Source organism: Rhineura floridana, chromosome 2 (assembly GCF_030035675.1).
Source record: "Rhineura floridana isolate rRhiFlo1 chromosome 2, rRhiFlo1.hap2, whole genome shotgun sequence".
Classification (NCBI taxonomy): domain Eukaryota; kingdom Metazoa; phylum Chordata; class Lepidosauria; order Squamata; family Rhineuridae; genus Rhineura; species Rhineura floridana.
In genome coordinates, this window is record NC_084481.1 from 5,407,034 (window position 1) to 5,424,341 (window position 17,308).

The 17,308-nt window shown below is 42.8% G+C and overlaps 1 protein-coding gene across 8 annotated transcripts in view; it reads right to left on the reverse strand.

Moving 5' to 3' along the window:
- The window catches only part of AGAP1 (ArfGAP with GTPase domain, ankyrin repeat and PH domain 1), a 639,639-nt gene that overhangs the window by 532,722 nt on the left and 89,609 nt on the right, over positions 1-17,308 (reverse strand). For all 8 annotated transcript variants that reach the window (XR_009760410.1, XM_061607665.1, XM_061607664.1 and 5 more), the window contains exons 4-5: positions 17,087-17,172; positions 4,722-4,863 (exon numbers count right to left, since the gene is read on the reverse strand). Coding sequence is in view for 7 of the 8 variants with exons in the window: in XM_061607665.1 (XP_061463649.1) it covers positions 4,722-4,863; positions 17,087-17,172 (228 nt within the window). In the remaining variant the exon portion in view is untranslated. The remainder of the gene's footprint in view (positions 1-4,721; positions 4,864-17,086; positions 17,173-17,308) is intronic.

The following is a 17,308-nucleotide window of genomic DNA, read 5'->3' on the forward strand; positions in this document are numbered from 1 at the left end:
TTGTTGCAGGATCAGGAATTTTTGGTGGGCACCCCTTATCTGGGGGCCTCTCTGGAGACGACGTGGTTTTCTTAGTGTCCTTTTCTTGGTTATTGGATTTTCCAATAACTTAAAAAGTCTCTTAAAATTCATCTTGTTGTTGTGGGTAGATTTAAAAGTTTTGATGTTTTTAATATTTTTGGTCTTTTTCTGATGAAAGGCTTAGTCCCTTTTCTTTTTCCGTTTAGAATTCGAAGGGGCAGTCTCTTTGACCAAAGGATGGTTTGCTGGGTTCATCTGTGTGGGTAGCTGGCGCACCGACTGAATGTCGCAAGATAGAGCTACTAGAGTTGTTAATAATGAATTACATTCATTTAGAAAGGATTTGATATGTTCAAGGTCCTCTGCCATCGTGAGAATCGAGCCTAATAAGATATCATCTCTAGAAGAGTAAGTGGCCAGTGGCACTTGATTGTTAGACTCTTCCAAGGCTCGGCCCAGGTGATCGTCGGAGGCAGAGATCATCTCTGATGCTTTTACCACAGCAAGATGTGATTTCAAGCATGAACCAAACTGCTGGGGAGTGATCTCCTGCGTAAAGTTGTCTATGGGGGTCAGCACTGCTCCATTAGCATTACCACCATTAGAGAACTTTAAATGATTTAAATTTTGGCCGGCTGCTAGCTCAATTTCCGTGGCTAAATCCATCATAGCTGATTCGCTGGTTTTATTATGTGTATAGGCCTTAATTGGAAGGGACCAATCCAAGGGTGTAGATGCGGCTGGACATAATTCCCTCTCAGAAGATTGATGTGATGAAGTATCATAGAAGTCCATAATTTTTAACTGCCCCTTTAATTCTTTAGAAGAATAAGGAAGGTCCTGCTTAGAAGCTTTTGGGTGAGACGTTTTCAGTCTTCTCTGATTCTTAGTCTTCAATTTTTCCTCAGGTAAGCACACTAGTGGAGGGGGGGGACCAAGGCTTTCCTCTCATTTCTAGTTAAGACCATATTATAAAATATGTAACTGTAAGAAATAACTGAATGATTTAGTTATCGGCCTAGGCGATGAATTCTCGACGTTTCAAGGACAGAAAGTAAAGTTGGCAGTTAGCCACCAGGCAGTTTCGTCTAAGCAGGCAAAAACATGTCCTGAAACCAATCTTATTTGTTGGAGAAGTCAGTAAGGAACTTTAAGAGTAAGATAATTAAAAGTTTAAATAAATTGGTTGGAGATGTAACGAAGGCTCACCCAGCGTCAAGCAAACCGGAACCGGACAACACCATATTACATAATATTAAGGTAAAAGAATAGTTTTCAGTACATCTTTGCTTGTGTACTTTGAATCCACTCTCAATGTTTACAATGCAACAAACGCAATCTGCTGCTGTATCATAGAGTGTATCATTTGGAAGTACTTGTTTTTCATCAGATAATCCCTCTGCAGGATTGTGGATATACCTCAAACCCACAGTTAAGAACAGCCAAGAGAAAGTCTGCAATTAGAGAAAAGTCTTGTTTTAATTTCACCTATTTTTTATTAACTGTCTGGTGAAGATTTTACAAGCTGAACTGTTTTGTCTGAAATCACCATTATGTAAATATATGGCTATTAACTATTTCAATCAACTGAATTATGATATACACTTATTGTTTATTTATTATTATTTATTTATTTATTGCCTTTGTATACCATCCCATAGCCGAAGCTCTCTGCCATGAGAGTGCTAAACAACCTTCTTAAGTTTTCATGGTGATACACAAAACACTCAGAGAGAATCCAGAGTTCAAAGTTTGAAATGTGAGTAAAACAATCCAGACTTTTTTCTGTCAGTGGTCTCATAATTTATTGAAATTAATTAAATATCAGCCTTGTTCACAGAGTACATGTAATCCTGTCACTGACCTTGCCCCATTCCCCACCTTCATCTTCTACAGTTTAAAAGTTTAAAAAATGCCCGGTTGATTTTTGATTCATTTAAGAATATTAACATTGAAGTCTATGGTAGCGCAGGCATGCTCAGTAAGAACCAACTGTCAGTGTCTCATGATTTGTTGAAATTAAAAGTTAGAAATTAGTTAAAAGAGTACTTGTAATCCTATTACTGACCTTCCACCATACTCTCACCTTCATCTTCTGCAGTTTAAAACTTAAGGAAATGCACTGAACCAACTATCAGTGTTCTAAAAGCCAGACTAACAGCTGTTTGGTTTGGCTAATCAGGGGGCCACACCCAAGCCAGACATTTTTTCCACTTTAAACGGTTCTGGCTTCCTCGAAAGAATCCTGGGAAGTGTAGTTTGTGAAGGGTGCTGAGAGTTGTTAGGAGACTCCTATGCCCCTGACACAGCTCCAGCAGCCAGAGTGTTTTGGCAGTCACCCCTTCTTACCAGAGAATTCTGAGGATTGTATCTCTGTGAAGGGAATATGGTGTCTCCTAACTCTCAGTACCCTTCACAAATGATACTTCCCAGGATTCTTTGGGGGAAACCATTAGTGTCTAAAGTGAAATAAATGTCTGGTGTGGATGTGACCAGGGACAGCTTTGGTTTAAATTTGGGTGGGAAACTACATGTGCCTGCTGTAAAAACAAAAAGTGGTGAAACCCCCCAAAGTAATGATACTGTTCACAATCTTTTCCTTTTGAAAAGGAAAGGGGCTTTCTCTCTGCCCAGTGCCCACCCACCCAATCTTCTCCCCTCCCTTCCCTTCCCCCTTTCCCTTCCTCTCCTCTTCCTGCTCCTCCCCCAGGTCAGTTTCACCTATCTTAAGCACAATTGCACAGGATTAAATCCCATTGAAATCAATAAGCATGCAAATAATCAAACTTGACCTCTCCTCCTCTTCCCTCCTATCCCTTCCCTCCTGCTCCTCCCCTCCCCCTCTTGCCCCTTCATCCCCCTCCCTTCTCCCCCCCTCCCACCTGCTTCCATCCCCCTGCCTTCCCTTCTCTTCTCTCATGGTCAGTTTCACCTATCGTAAGCATGATTGCAGGGGAGTAAACCCCAATGAACTTAATAAGCATGCGAATGATCAATCCCTTCTCAGCAAACTTGCATAGGATCCCATTTCTTACCTCCCATATTAAAAAGCAGAGAAATACACTAATAGGCAGAAAAACTCTTAAGGTTTAAGAAGGTACCTATAGCCAACAGATATTTCTATCCAACTTTAAAAAGCAGGGCAATTGAGCAGCTATAGTGAATACATCAGGGGAGCATGTTACCAAATTCTTCCAAGCTACACAGGAAGTGGATTGCACTGTGAAAAACCAACCCAAATTGTGTTTGCATTTTGACAAATTTGTAGGGCAGTCCAATATCTCAGAAAGGAGGTCAGGTCTGCTGCTCCCCTGGTGCATTCACTATAGCTGGCTATAGGTACGTTCTTAAACAGCAAGGGTTTTTTGCCTATTAGTGAATCTAAAGTAAGCTAGCCCATTTTTCAGGATCTCATTTAGATTCTGATGAAGTCAGGAGCTTTCAAACTCTACTGTAACGGTCTTTCCTACAATTCAACATGTTTATGCCTGGAAAGACTAACTGCAACAACGCAAAGATAAAAGAGTTACACTGACAAGGGTTTAGATAGTCATTTTTTCCCTGTACCAGGAAGCACATTCCCTCGCATCAACCTTAGAACCAATATCAAAGATTTGGAATACTGTAACTACTACTCAAAGCTTCTTATTTCCTATATTAGAATGTCTAAAAGCATGTCCTGAAAGAGTGGGAGAAATCCACTTTGGTTGCTAAGTGCTATAAACAAGCAACAGACATTTCTTGTCAGCTGTCTAAGGTTGGCCATTGTTTTGAGACCAAGGGTTCAATCAAGATGATACTCTGCTCACACAAAGATTTTAATCCTCCCATCTGAAGTTGCCCTTGCCTCCCACATTAGTTTGAGAGAGACTATGCAGGGGTCGAGGGGGGAACTGCCAAAAAAAAAAAATCACAGTCAAGTAAAAGTGCTTTCCAATGACACAACAGGATTTTGGAATCCAAGCCACTATGACAGACTAAACAGAATCTTGATCTAACCCAGCACTTGATGTCAGTCTTTGTAGTGAAATAGCAATCAATTTTACTACGAAATTTCAAAAAACAAGAACAACAAGAACAAATCAGAACATGATGCATACTGTATATTATACTGGGCAATCTCAAACTGTATTTGCTTTATTGAGGGTTTAAGTAAGGATAGAAACCACCACGGCAGAGACAAGACTTTGGTACAAATAAATCACATCCAAGAGATTTAGTTATTCATTTTGCAACTAATTATAGAGTTTTTCTTCTATGCTACGAAGTAGTGGTCAAAAGGGTGTTTGTGGACTTAGCAGGGTGACATGGGGATAAGAAAAAAATGCAACATCTACTGCTACTGTAAACACACTATCTTTTAGGGCTATAATGCAAAAAACACAATTTGCAAATATGATTAACCATTTAGCTTTACTCTATACATTTTACTCAATGAAATGTTACTAAGAATTTAATCATCTTGAATTTTCATCTTCAGTCTTGAGGGAGAAATTAAATTTCACTGATGAGACATTCAACAGATTCTGAATAAGGGTATTTTACAAAAAAAAAACACCCCTAGAACATTATTGGGAATGTCCTAGGTACTATCGGTTCAACATAGTTCTCTCAAGAGGCATCTTTAAAAAACAAAAAAATTAGGGCCAAACAATTGGATGAAATATTTTACAAGGAAGGATGGCACAAAAGACACTTACCCTGAGTTCCCACAAGTACCATTGGGATGTCATTAGTGTTGCGATAGTTTGCCATACGGCTATAGTAGTGATACACGGTCTGAAAGCTAATTTCATCCTCCAGGCTGAAGACAAATATAACAGCATCCACCCACATGGCAAACTGTGGAGAAAAATGGGTAAATAGTACTTAGCAATATTTATAAAAGCAGACTCTTAAAAGATGAGATATTAAGCATACAACATTTTTTATTTATTACTTATTATTACATTTATATCCTACCTTTTCCTCCAAGGTGCTTGAGGTGGCAGACATGATTCTCCTCCTCCCTATTTTATCCTCACAACTGTGTGAGGTGGGTTAGGCTGAGAGATGGTGACTGGCCCAAGATCACCCAATGAGCTTCAGCCCAAGATCACCCAATGGGCTTCATGGCTGAATGTGATTTTAACCCTGGTTTCCTAGGTCCTAGTCGAACACTCTAACCACTAGACCTCTAACACAAAGATCTAAATTGTCATCAGGCTATTCGCCAGTGGAATATACATTATTTTTAAAACGTTTGGTGGTACTTAAGAATTTCATGAATGTTAGTGAAGGATACTATGTAAACTCACCTGTGAATAGTTTAGAATGCAAGAGAGTATGAACCCAAAACGTTGGTAGTACCTTAGCCACTCTTGGATTAGCGGCACATATTAATTCACTAAATTTGAGAACCACCTTTTTACCAATACTTAACCACTTCAAAGAGCATTGCCTGAAAAATCTGTTTTATATTCAAAACAGACTACAGATGTGTTGCAAGTGACACTAATTCACCAGCTTTCCTTTACCAATATCACCTCTATAGCAGTAACTGTTCTATACAGCCACAGCACTATAGTTATTACTGTGAAACAAGTTCTGAAACAATTTAAATTATTTTTAAAATGTTAATATTATGTATGTTAGCTACGTGAAGAATTGCCACCACTTAACAAACACCACAAAGCATTTGCACCACCTGTTATCACTTTTCATATTTTTTCCATAAAGGCAATTCACACTCTGTTACAAGTCAGAATTGAGTAAAGAGACAGTCACAAGTAGTTAGCCTTCAGACTTAGCATTAAAAGCATATACTCCTGTCAAGTAGCAAATATGTAAAATTTTAGTCATCCTAGGGGCTCATTCAGGACAAACACTTCCATCATTTAATCCAGGTGTGGAGAACCTTTGGTCCTCCAGATGTTGCTGAACTACAATTCCTATCAGCCCCAGCAAGCACAACCAATGGTCAGGGATTATGGGAACTGTAGTTCAGTAGATTGGGGGAGGGCATGGGGGGAAAGGACGGAGGGGAATCTATTTGCATTCCCTGATGGGATGATGGATCTTGCCCAATTTTTGTGCAAGAGGATGCCACTTACAAGAGAGAGTGCATAACATGTTATCTCTTCAGCCACTTCTACCATCACACATCAACCCACAGCAGACGATTATCTAAACCAGTGGTTCTCAAACTTTTTTGGTTCGCGGCGCACTGTAAAACATATAAAATTTTTCTGGCACACTTCGTGTACAAAATTAAAAATATATCAATATATTTTAAACTATGAATAAAAATAAACTATAGAAAACTATTACTTACCCTATACAAATGGGTTTCTTCTCATTTTTTAAAATATACTTTCATAATATTTGAGGCACACCTAGCCACCTCTTAGGGCGCACCAGTGTGCCTGGGCGCACCGTTTGAGAATCACTGATCTAAACATATACATGCAGTCATTGCCATCTTGGGAGCAGAAGTGGTGTAGCAGTATAACTAGGAATACAGAAACCCAGATTCAAACCCCCATTCATCCTTGAAGCTTAATGGGGGACCTTGGGGCACTCACTGTTTCCCAGCCTAATCTACTTCACAAGAATCTAGTACACTGTCCTCTGTAGCTGCAGCTGCCTGGGCTCCTATGGAGTGTTATTCGGAGGCACAGGGCAGAAACATTCCTTGTCTGAACATCCAAGCCACTAGGTTTGATTCTAGCAGCATGCAACACTTGTAAGCATTTTTGAAGAGGAAACTCAGTGTTCATTGAACACTGCAGAAGATTGGTCACCTACACTTAGATGTTAATACCACAAGAGGAAACAGTGAAATAAGGAAGCAATGGTTAAACCCTCATTCTCGTGAAACAATAAGTAATTAGCTTCTGGGAGAAAGGCCAGGATATAAATTTAATAACGAAATAACAAAGTAGAACATGTAGAGATCCAATGAAGCTGAATATTTAAAGTTTCAGAAAAGACAAAATACCTCTTCATGCAGCACAATGTTACTATGGAAATTCTCTCCCACAAGGGCAGTGATGGCCACCAACTTGGATGGCTTTAAAAGAGAATTAGACAAAATCATGGATAAGGCTATCAGTGGCTACTAGCCCTCATAGCTATGCTCTGTATCCATAGTTGGAGACAGTATGCTTCCAAATACCAGTTGCTAGAAACTGTAGGAGGGGAGAGTGCTCTTGCACTCGGGTCTTACTTGTGGGCTTCCCATGGGCATCTGGTTGGCCACTGTGAGAACAGGATGCTGGAGTAGATGGGCCACTGGCCTGATCCAGCAGGCTCTTTTTATGTTCCTCTTATGGCCAAAAAAGGAAGTAAAAAGGGGGATCCCAAAATAATAAAATACACACAAAGAGAGCTTTCTGATCAATCCATACCTTAAATTCCAGCCATATATAGCTGGAATCTGCCCCTTGGCAGGCCCATATTTCAGGGTCAGAATCAGTCCTTGAGCTACTCTCTAAATATGCTACAGACTTCTTTTGTAAAAATTAATCCAGTTTGACTGGATGACTTTAGTCAAAACTTTGTTTTATAAAACATGCTGGAGTGGTTTTGGAAACACAGTTAAGTCACAGACACAATCAAGGCCCACATACTAATTTCTTAATTGTCTGAGAATGCATAATATTAGAAAAATATTTCATCTTTGGCAAGTAACTTTCTTTTCAGATCAAAAACATTGTCATGGGCAGTTATTTTATCCCAAAACGGTCACTGTAAAAAAAAAGAGAGACATTGAAATCAATCGCTTTTGACATATTATTATAGTTAACATAGATCAGAAAGAGACTGATGTCTCAAGAAACAACAGTTAACACCTTCATCCCATGAACGGATCAATACTATACATCAAAGGTTGAGGTTTCCATTAAGTACAGTCTTGAATCTATTTCTGGCTGCCCATTAGCTACCAGGCTAAGTTCAAGGTGCTGGTTTTGGTGTATAAAGTCCTATACAGCTTGGGACTAGGATACCTGAAAGATCATCTTACCCCTTATATACCCAGTCGATCACTACACTCTGCAAGTAAAGGCCTCCTGCAGATACCATCTCATTTGAAAGTCTGTTCTGCACAACATAGGAAATGGACCTTTAGTGTAGTGGCACCTACCCTTTGGAATTCACTCCCCTTAAATATTAAACAGGAGCCATTTTGGCACCTATTGAAGACTTTCCTCTTTCAAGAAGCCTTTGAAGTAGAGACCTTATCCCAGTCTGCATCCATGTTGGAAAGTGTGTTTTTTTAAATATGTTTTTTTTAAAAAAATCTTGAAGATGATTTGTTTTTAAGGTGTTTTAAACATGTTTTTAGTGTTTTTCTTTGCCGCCTTGCACTCCTCCTGAGAGGAGGGTGAGATGATGATGATGATGATTTTTAGATACAAAGTACTGCATAAAGATCACAAATGAACAGTAAGCAGTTGCATCAAACCACAGAGAGGAAGTGTATCGTATCTCAGAAGGAATCTGTTTTAATTTTTGGATTAAAAAGAAAATTCACTAACAGGCAAAAACCTGTGGGGTTTAACAACATATCTATAGGCAAAAAATATTTCTATCAAACTTTAAAAAGCAGGGAAATTGGGCAGCTGTAGTGAATGCACCAGGGGAGCAGGAGACCTGATCTCCTCCCTGAGATATTGTACTGCCCTACAAATTTGTAAAAATGCAAACACAATTTGGGTTGGTCTTTCACAGTCCAATCCACTTCCTGTGTAGCTTGGAAGAATTTGGTAACATGTGCCTCTGAGCATATGGTGAGTGGTGGCAACACCTGCAATCAGGACTGCATATCCAAAAATAAAGAATTACATTTTTGTATGTTTGTTGATGGTGTTCTTACTTTGCTTCTTTCCTATTGATTTCTACAGAGAATCTAATCAAGGTTTTTTTTGCCTATTAGTGAATTTCTCTGCTTTTTAATCCAGCAAGTAAGAAATGGGATCCTATGCAAGTTTGCCAAGAATGGATTGATCATTTGCATGCTTACCGAGTTCAATGGGATTTACTCCCCTGCAATCATGCTTAGAATAGGTGAAACAGGCCATGGGGGAGGAGGGGGGAGGGGAGGAGGAACAGCAGAGGGGAGCAGGGGGAATGGAGCAGGCAGGAGGGGAAGAGGAGGGCAGGTTTGATTATTTGCATGCTTACTGAGTTCAGTGGGCGGAATGTGAAAAATCCATGCTGGCTGTTGTATACAGCCACTCTTGTGCCTGTATAAGGCAGTGTGCAGTCCCACTTCCATGATCAACTGATGCCAGACCAAATTCCTGTTAGCCCTGTAATGTCATTTTACAAGCTTCTCTGAGAGCAGCCACTATTGATAGGAAGGAGTTACCGAAGGAAAAAAGGTAAGAAAGGAAAAGCAACAGTTGACTGTTTTCCTTGACTTTAATTCATTCTCTTTCAAAATTATCTATCATGTCTTGCAGTGATCAGGACACCAAGTTGGATGCTAAAGTCACCAGCTAAGGAGCCAGAACTGGTTCGTGGCTCTGTCCACTGCTGATGATCCGGGAAACACAGAACCTGATGTCACAACACTAAGACCTGTAGAACCAAAGCTGGGATGTTTATAAATACCCTTCCCTGAAGGTCCTGTCTGAAGCCGAAAGATGCAGATGCACGTAGTTCCGTGAGATTTTCTCTTTTTATTAAAGTTACAGTAATGTCAAAAGCTTTCTGACTCATTATCTAACTATGCTTTCTAGGAATTAATTCCCTCTCTAACACTGGCTAAGCATGTCTTCGCAGCCACAGACATTGACGCAGCAACTTCCCCCACTTCAGCGCCCTCTTCTTTCACGTGAAGACTCCAGCTCCTCCTTAACCTCAACCGTTGCTCTTTGTGCCTCCAAAGCCAATGGGAACAGGGCAAAGGGGGCTGGATTTCAGCTTCCCCCTCCGAATGAGGGGGGCTAACAATCTGTTCAGGTGTGGGAAGCGGCTGGACACCCAACTAGAGATCAGCAAGTTAGCAAGGCGGCACTTCAGGTGCAGTTAATGGGGGTATGTTCAATGGAGCAGCCTCTGACAGCCCAGGCTGTGCTTCCATGGGGGGGGCAGGTGACTGGGGGTTCTGCGAGCCCTCCTCCCTCAAGTCATCTCCTAAGCCCTCAAAGTCAGAGTCCCCCTCCTCAAAGTCACTCCCCAGTCCTGGGTCATAATATCATTCCCCCTCCCATGCCGAAGCTCCTCCCACCCCAGGGGTTTGGGCTTGTCTGGATAAGCTTCATGGAACTCTCTCACCAAATCCGGCATGTGCACATCAGTTGCTGCCTCCCAAGATAGTTCCTCTGGAGGGTACCCCAACCACTGGATCAAGTACTGTAACTTTCCTCAGCATCACCAAGAATCCAGGATCCGTTCCACTTCAAACTCTTCCTGACCATCGACCACCATGGGGGGAGGAAGGACTTCCAATGTTCAATTGAGATCCGGCAGCTTTCTAGAGTAAGCAGAGAGCAGTGAAAGATGGGATGGACTCTCAAGGAAGGTGGGAGGTGGAGACAAAATGCCACAGGGTTGATCTAGGCTTCTACTTCAAAGATCCCAGTCTTCAAGCTTAATATTTCTGACTAGGAACCCTTGTGGGCAAGTAATGCGTGGACAGCCACACTTTGTCTCTAACCTTTATTTCCGAGCCAGGCTGGTGGTGTTGATCTGCCTGCCGCTTATAGTCGGCTTTCGCCTGCATTAGTTGCTCCTGTAGCAAGTGCTGCATTGCCTGCAGTTCCTGCACAAACTCTGCTGTCACTGGTATGGCCAGAGTAGCGCTGGGATGGGCAAAGTTGCACGGGTGATATCGCAAGGTGGCAAAGAATGGAGTCTGCTGTGTCAAGGCATGCACAGAGTTGTTATACGCAAACTCTGCCAAAGGCAGTAAAGCCACCCAATTATCCTGCTGATAATTTACATAACAGAGATACTGCTCCAAGGTAGCATTTACTCTCTCTGTCTGTCCATCTCTCTGCGGGTGGTGCGTGGATGACAGTCTTAGCTCACTTCCCAGCAAATGCCATAACGCTTGCCAGAATTGAGCGGTGAACTGGGTTCCCCGATCTGAAACCAAACTGGAGGGGAATCCATGGAGCTGAAAAATGTGCTCTATAAATAATTAGGCAGTCTCTCAAGCAGTTGGCAACCCAGTACAGGGAATAAAATGTGCCATTTTACTGAAAGCATCTACAACCACCAAAACAGTTTTCTTCCCCTGGGAAGCGGGGAGATCCATGATGAAGTCAAGAGTCACCATTTGCCATGGCCCCTCAGGCATGGGAAGGGGCTCCAATAAGCCTGAGGGTCATCCCTGCACATGTTTAGTCCTCACACAAGGGGGGCAGGATTGGACGTACCTCTCTACATCATGTTTAATTTTTGGCCACCAAAAATCCCTTGTGACCATCTGCAAGGTTTAAAAAACCCCAAAATGTCCAGCAGTGGGGGTGTCATGGCACTGGCGGAAGACTTTGGATCACAACTGTCCAGAAGGCACATACAAAGCCTCATGCTGGTAAAGCAGCCCTCCCCTTTTAGAGAATCCAGGTGCACAGTTCTGTGTTGCTTGCTCCAATTCTCGTATCTGCTCCTGAGAGCACGGGTCTTCCTCCTGAGCGCTATGCAAGCCCTCAACCCAAGAATCAGGACAACTGGCCACCTATCCAAGGGTATAATGTGACGTTCTCAAGTAGCAGGTTGCTCCTCCTTGAACTCTTGCTTGCAGGACAAGGTATCCAGCCGACAGTTCTGTGCTTGAGGAATATAATTAATGTGGAAGTGGAATACAGCAAACTGTGCCCAACGCACTTGACGCTGGTTCAGTTTCCAGGCTCTCCAGGTTTCAATGATCCGTGCAGACTTCCACTTCGTGTCACAACCACTCCAGAAGGTGAAGCCAGGTTTGCAAAGCATCCCGAATGGTCAGGAGTTCTTTCTCCCACACCGTGTAGTTGTGCTCAGCACTTGTCAGCTTTCTGGAGAAGCAAGCACAGGGTCACAAGCCCCCCCCTTTCTGGGCTGGCTGCAATAACACTGCTGCAATAGCTACGTCTGACACATCACTCTCCACCACAAAAGGCTGTTGGGGGTCGGCGTGCTGAAGTACTGGTTTTGAGGTGAACAACTACTTCAGCTCTTCGAATGCTTGTTGCACAGAGTTAGTCCAATGAAAGGGTCCCGAACCCTTTAAATAGTCAGTAAGGACTATTAGAAAAGGCAGTGATGAAACAGCAATAGTAGTTAGCAAACCCCCTAAAAGTGTTGGAGATTCTTCTTGGTTCTAGGGGATGACATGAGAGCACACAGCGCACCTTCTCCAGATCCATCTCAACTCCTGCGGAAGAGATGCAATAGCCCAAGAAATCCAAAGTGGCCAGGTCAAGCCCATACTTCTACAGCTTGGTGTACAGGTGATGCTCTCTGGGTCTCTGTAGCACAGCCTCACGTGCACCTCGTGCTGTTCACGGGAGTCTGAGTAAATTAGAATGTCATCTAAATAAACTATCACAAAGTGGTCCAAATAGTCCTGGAAGATGTCATTCATGAAATTCTAGAAGACAGCTGGAGCGTTTGAGAGTCCGAACGGCATGACTAAGTATTCAAAATGTCCATAATGTGTCTCGAAAGCAGTCTTCCACTCATCCCCTTCATTGATTCTGACCAAATGGTAAGCATAAATCCAGTTTGGTGTAAATTTTAGCACTCCAGCATTTCCGCAATTAAAGAGAGGAGGTACCAGTTGGAAATAGCTATTTTGTGAAAGAAAAATTCTGAAAGAACTCAGCCATAGTGTTAATGAAGGCGGTATACTGGGTCAAGACAGGGTCATTTTGAAGGAGCAATCAGGCTGGGCAGCCTCTCCCTCCAATAGGCTGATGATGAATGTCACCTTCACATCATCATTGGGGGAATTTCGACAGTCACACTCGCATTTACAGTTCACACTGGGCTAAGAACATGGATAATAGCTCAACTTTTCCCCCACAGCAGGCTGGCATTTCCACCAGAGGTTTGCTCTGTGGTGCCGGCTAGGGCTGGGCACCTCCCTGCACCTGTTGCACAGGGAGACCCTGGGTCACCAATTGAGTCATTTGAAGACACAAGGCTTGATTCTCAGCTCAAAGGGACTGGGTTTCAGTTCGGAGGCTCTGGACTTCAGTTAACACAGCTTGCGTGGCTTGGTGAAGGTCCTCCCCTGCTTCACCACTCACTTCCAACCTTTCGGTCATCATGGCATCGGAGGGAGAAGGATGTGGCTGCATCAAACTGTCCTGCCCGAAGCCAAAGATGCAGATACATGTAGTTCTGTGAGATTTTCTCTTGTTATTAAAGTTAATGTTAAAAGCTTTCTGACTCATTCACCTAACTGTGCTTTCTAGGAATTAATTCCCTCTCTAACACTGGCTAAGCATGTCTTCGCAGCCACAGACATTAACACAGCAACTTCCCCCACTTCAGCACCCCCTTAAATAGGTTTCTCTTTCACACAAAGATGCCGGCTCCTCCTTAACCCTGACCGTTGCTCTTTGTGCCTCCAAAGCCGGTGAGAACGGGGCAAAGGGGGCTGGACCTCAGCTTCCCCCTCCAAATGAGGGAGGCTAACAGTCTGTTCAGGCATGGGAAGCAGCTGGGCGCCCAGCTGAGGATAAGCAAGTTGGCAAGGCGGAGCTTCAGGTGCAGGCGAGGGTAGAGTGTTCAAAGAAGCAGCCTCTGACAGCTCAGGCTGTGCTTCCATGGGGGGCAGGTGACTGGGGGTTCTGCGAGCCCTCCTCCCTCAAGTCATCTCCCCAGTCCTCAAAGTCAGAATCCCACTCCTCAAAGTCCCCAGCCCCTGGTCCTGGGTCATAACACTGGGCTCAAGGAACCGAACATCTTCCATGCTACCTTGTCAGTCCAATGCAGCACCGAATGCACCAAACAGAGGCTATGGAATACAGGAGAAATGCCACGCTCCACACCAGAGGATCAAACCTTTAAGACACTTTACTTCTCCAAAAGGAAGGCAGAGAATCAAAGGCCTCACCACTATGCCCAGACAATGGTCCAGATCACGTTCAGCCTCTCCTGACTCAGAGTTTATGGAGGAATAGAGCTGCATGTCATCAGCATACTGATGACACCTTGAACCAAAACTCTGAATGACTGCACCCAACAGCTGCATATAGATGTTAACCAGTACTGGACACAAGATCATACCCTGAAGCACACCACAGCACAAAGACCATGGGGCCAAGCCACAATTCTCTGGTCACACAGAGCTAGTCCAGGAGACCCATCCCACAGAGCTAGTCCAGGAGGATTCTGCAGCCAATGGTAGCAAAACCTGTTGAGAGATTAAGAAGGAGAAGCAGAGTCACATTCACCCTGTCCTTCTCTCAATACGGGTCATCCATCAAGGTGACCAAGGCTGATTCAGTCCCAAAAACACATCTGAACCCAGACTGAAATTGGTTCCGATAATCCGTATCTTCCAGGAATTCCTGCCAACTGGTCCGCCACCAAGAAGGTGGGTATTCATGACTGGGGTACAGTTGAAATAAAGCACAGGGTCCAGGATGGGCTTCTTCAGGAGTGGATGCGCTACTCCCCTGATGACAGCAGGCACTGCTCCCTAAAAGCTCTCCATGGCGCTGTGACAACCAACTAGACTCCTCCACAGGATCGATACTGAGTATTATTTACAAAACACTGGCATACATGACACCAGGTCATAGGCCTTTAACCAATGGGTCGGGATTCACAAGTTGGTCACATGGCCATAACAGTTAGGTCACAGACAAGCTGTTGCCAGCATACTGGATGCCATGTTGGACTTGACAGAGGACAAAAATACAAGAAGGTAGGGAGAGAAAAAGGCACCATCAGGTGACAGAGAAAGAAAGGAGATAGCAAAAGCAACAGAAAGAAAGAGGAGATACAGAAGACCAAGGACAGCTGAATCCTTTTGCATGCTGTAGATACTTTTTTGGTTAAAAAAATCCAAGCATAATGGTGATGATGCCTTGCCTACCTGCTCATCATCCATCACTGAAGAGAAAACTCCAGAAAGGAAACAGATGACACAACTAGTAAAAAGGTCTGAAACTTTGACCAGTGATACATATCAAAAGTGAAAATGTTAAAATGGGTCCCATTCTGCAGGCTGGGAGTCAGAGGTCGGTCTCACATCTAGACAACTTCACCAAGTAACGTACCAGAGTGTACCAACCCTCCTGTACTTGGACTCAGGAAATCACAGAATTTAAAAGATATTTTAAAATTTAGCACATTTTGTTATTAGGAGTGTGGGAGCAAATACTGATATGCACTGGGTGATTTCAGGTGTCAAGGATTTATACATGTGAGCTATCTTTGATGCAAGCATTCTACAATATTTAACGAACAACTCTCAGTTAATTACATTTGTTAAATCAAAAAAGCACCTTACTTATCTATGAACTTCTCAATTCCCTCTAACAAGCTCTTTTTTCCCCCTTGAAGCAACCACATACATGCACAATTTGATCATTATACCTGCCTCTGGCAGTATTAGTAGCCACAACAGTATTACTGAGTGACTTGTGACATATTTCTGCAGTGCAAGGAAGAATTATATTGAATATCCTTTTGGCTAAATGAGTTAAGATTAGCAATACTAACTGCTTACTATGTATGTGTTTTTCATTATACTGCTACACAGACGCTCAGTCTTGATATACAGAAATGCCATTCTGAGGAAAAGTGTATTTTTTCAAGTATCAATGTTTGACAAATTTAACTGGTATTTTATACTTGCAACTTTTTTGGGTGGTGGTGGTAATGAAGTGGAATCCAGCTGAATTGTTGATCTGATTTGTAGTTCCTTGTTGGGCCTATTAGGGACTTTCATATACTGTTCGAGATCTGAAGTTCCTTAAATAAGGCCAATACCAAAATGTGAGACTGAACAGCATGGCACTGGGCTGGAACTTTCATACTCGATAAAAATATTTGTATACAACTATTTTATTAAAAACAAAGTGGTTTACAACATGTTTGAAACCACCACCATAGAATTAAAAAAACACATTAAAAATACAATAAAAACAAAGATCAATTGTTGGGGGGGAAAGGCATGTTCTTAATTGCCTGCGTAAGCCTGGCGAAACAGAAAGGTTTTCAGCAGGCTCTTAAAAGTTAAAGCAGAAGGCACTTGCTGAATCTCTGTTGGCACAGCTTTCCAGAGAACTGGGCCAATGACACTGAAGGCTTGATTCTGTGTCAACGTTAAATGAGCCTCACCAACTCAGGGGACAACCAGAGCTGCTCCTGCAGATGATCTGTGATCAAGCTGGGATATAAGGATTCAGACGGTTCCTAATATACCCTGGACCTAAGTTGTTCAGGACTTAAATTAATACAAGGACCTTGAACCTGGCTCGGTAGCAGATGGGCAGCCAGCGCAAATGTTTTAGAAATGGTGTCACATGTTGTCAGCCATACTCTCCCATCAGCAATCTGGCCGCTGCATTTTGCACCAGCTGGAGCTTCCAAACCCAGGCCGAGCGCAGCCCCACACAGAGAGCACATTGCAGTAATCAAGCCTCGAAGTTACCAACGCATGGACTACAGAGGTCAGGCTATCCCTGTTCAGGAACACTGAACACTGTCTGCTTGTGCACACCTGAAGAGGCACTCGAAGCTGGAAGAGTCGCACACACAGAAGGCCCTGAAGATGGCAGATCCTAGAGTAAGAGCTACACTGGATAGGAAAATCACATTATCTCCACTCTTTAAATGAGTGGAAATGTGCAAATATCCTATCTACAGCAATGTTAGGTTGGTTCTGCTGCTGCTGGCAAACTCAGGAGCATGGAAGCCAATCTGTGGGGGTTGGCTCCAACCTGTGGTTCACCACTCCTGAGTGTAGCTTATGAAGGAGCCATTTTATTTTTATGGCAGCTAGACATTTGTCCTGTTCAGTACTTTTTCTGTGAAGATATAAAGCGCTGATTCTACCAATTTACTGTCTACATTCTGACATAACTGCAGTATATTTGTTGCCAATTACTAGTTCCACTTAAACAGTGCTCACCTGTGCCTCGGGAGGACCTCCTTCATCTCTAATCAGCAGCAGGTAACTCTGTCCATCAACTACTATCTCTTTCTTGAATCTCCCACCTGTTACACAAAACAACTAATTACAGAAAAGTTAAAAATACAAAACAATAAAGGCTTTTCTTGAAAAAAACTACTCTTACTTGCTTGATCATGTTGTGGCAGTACAAGACTTTACTGACTGTTAGAGAGAGGACAA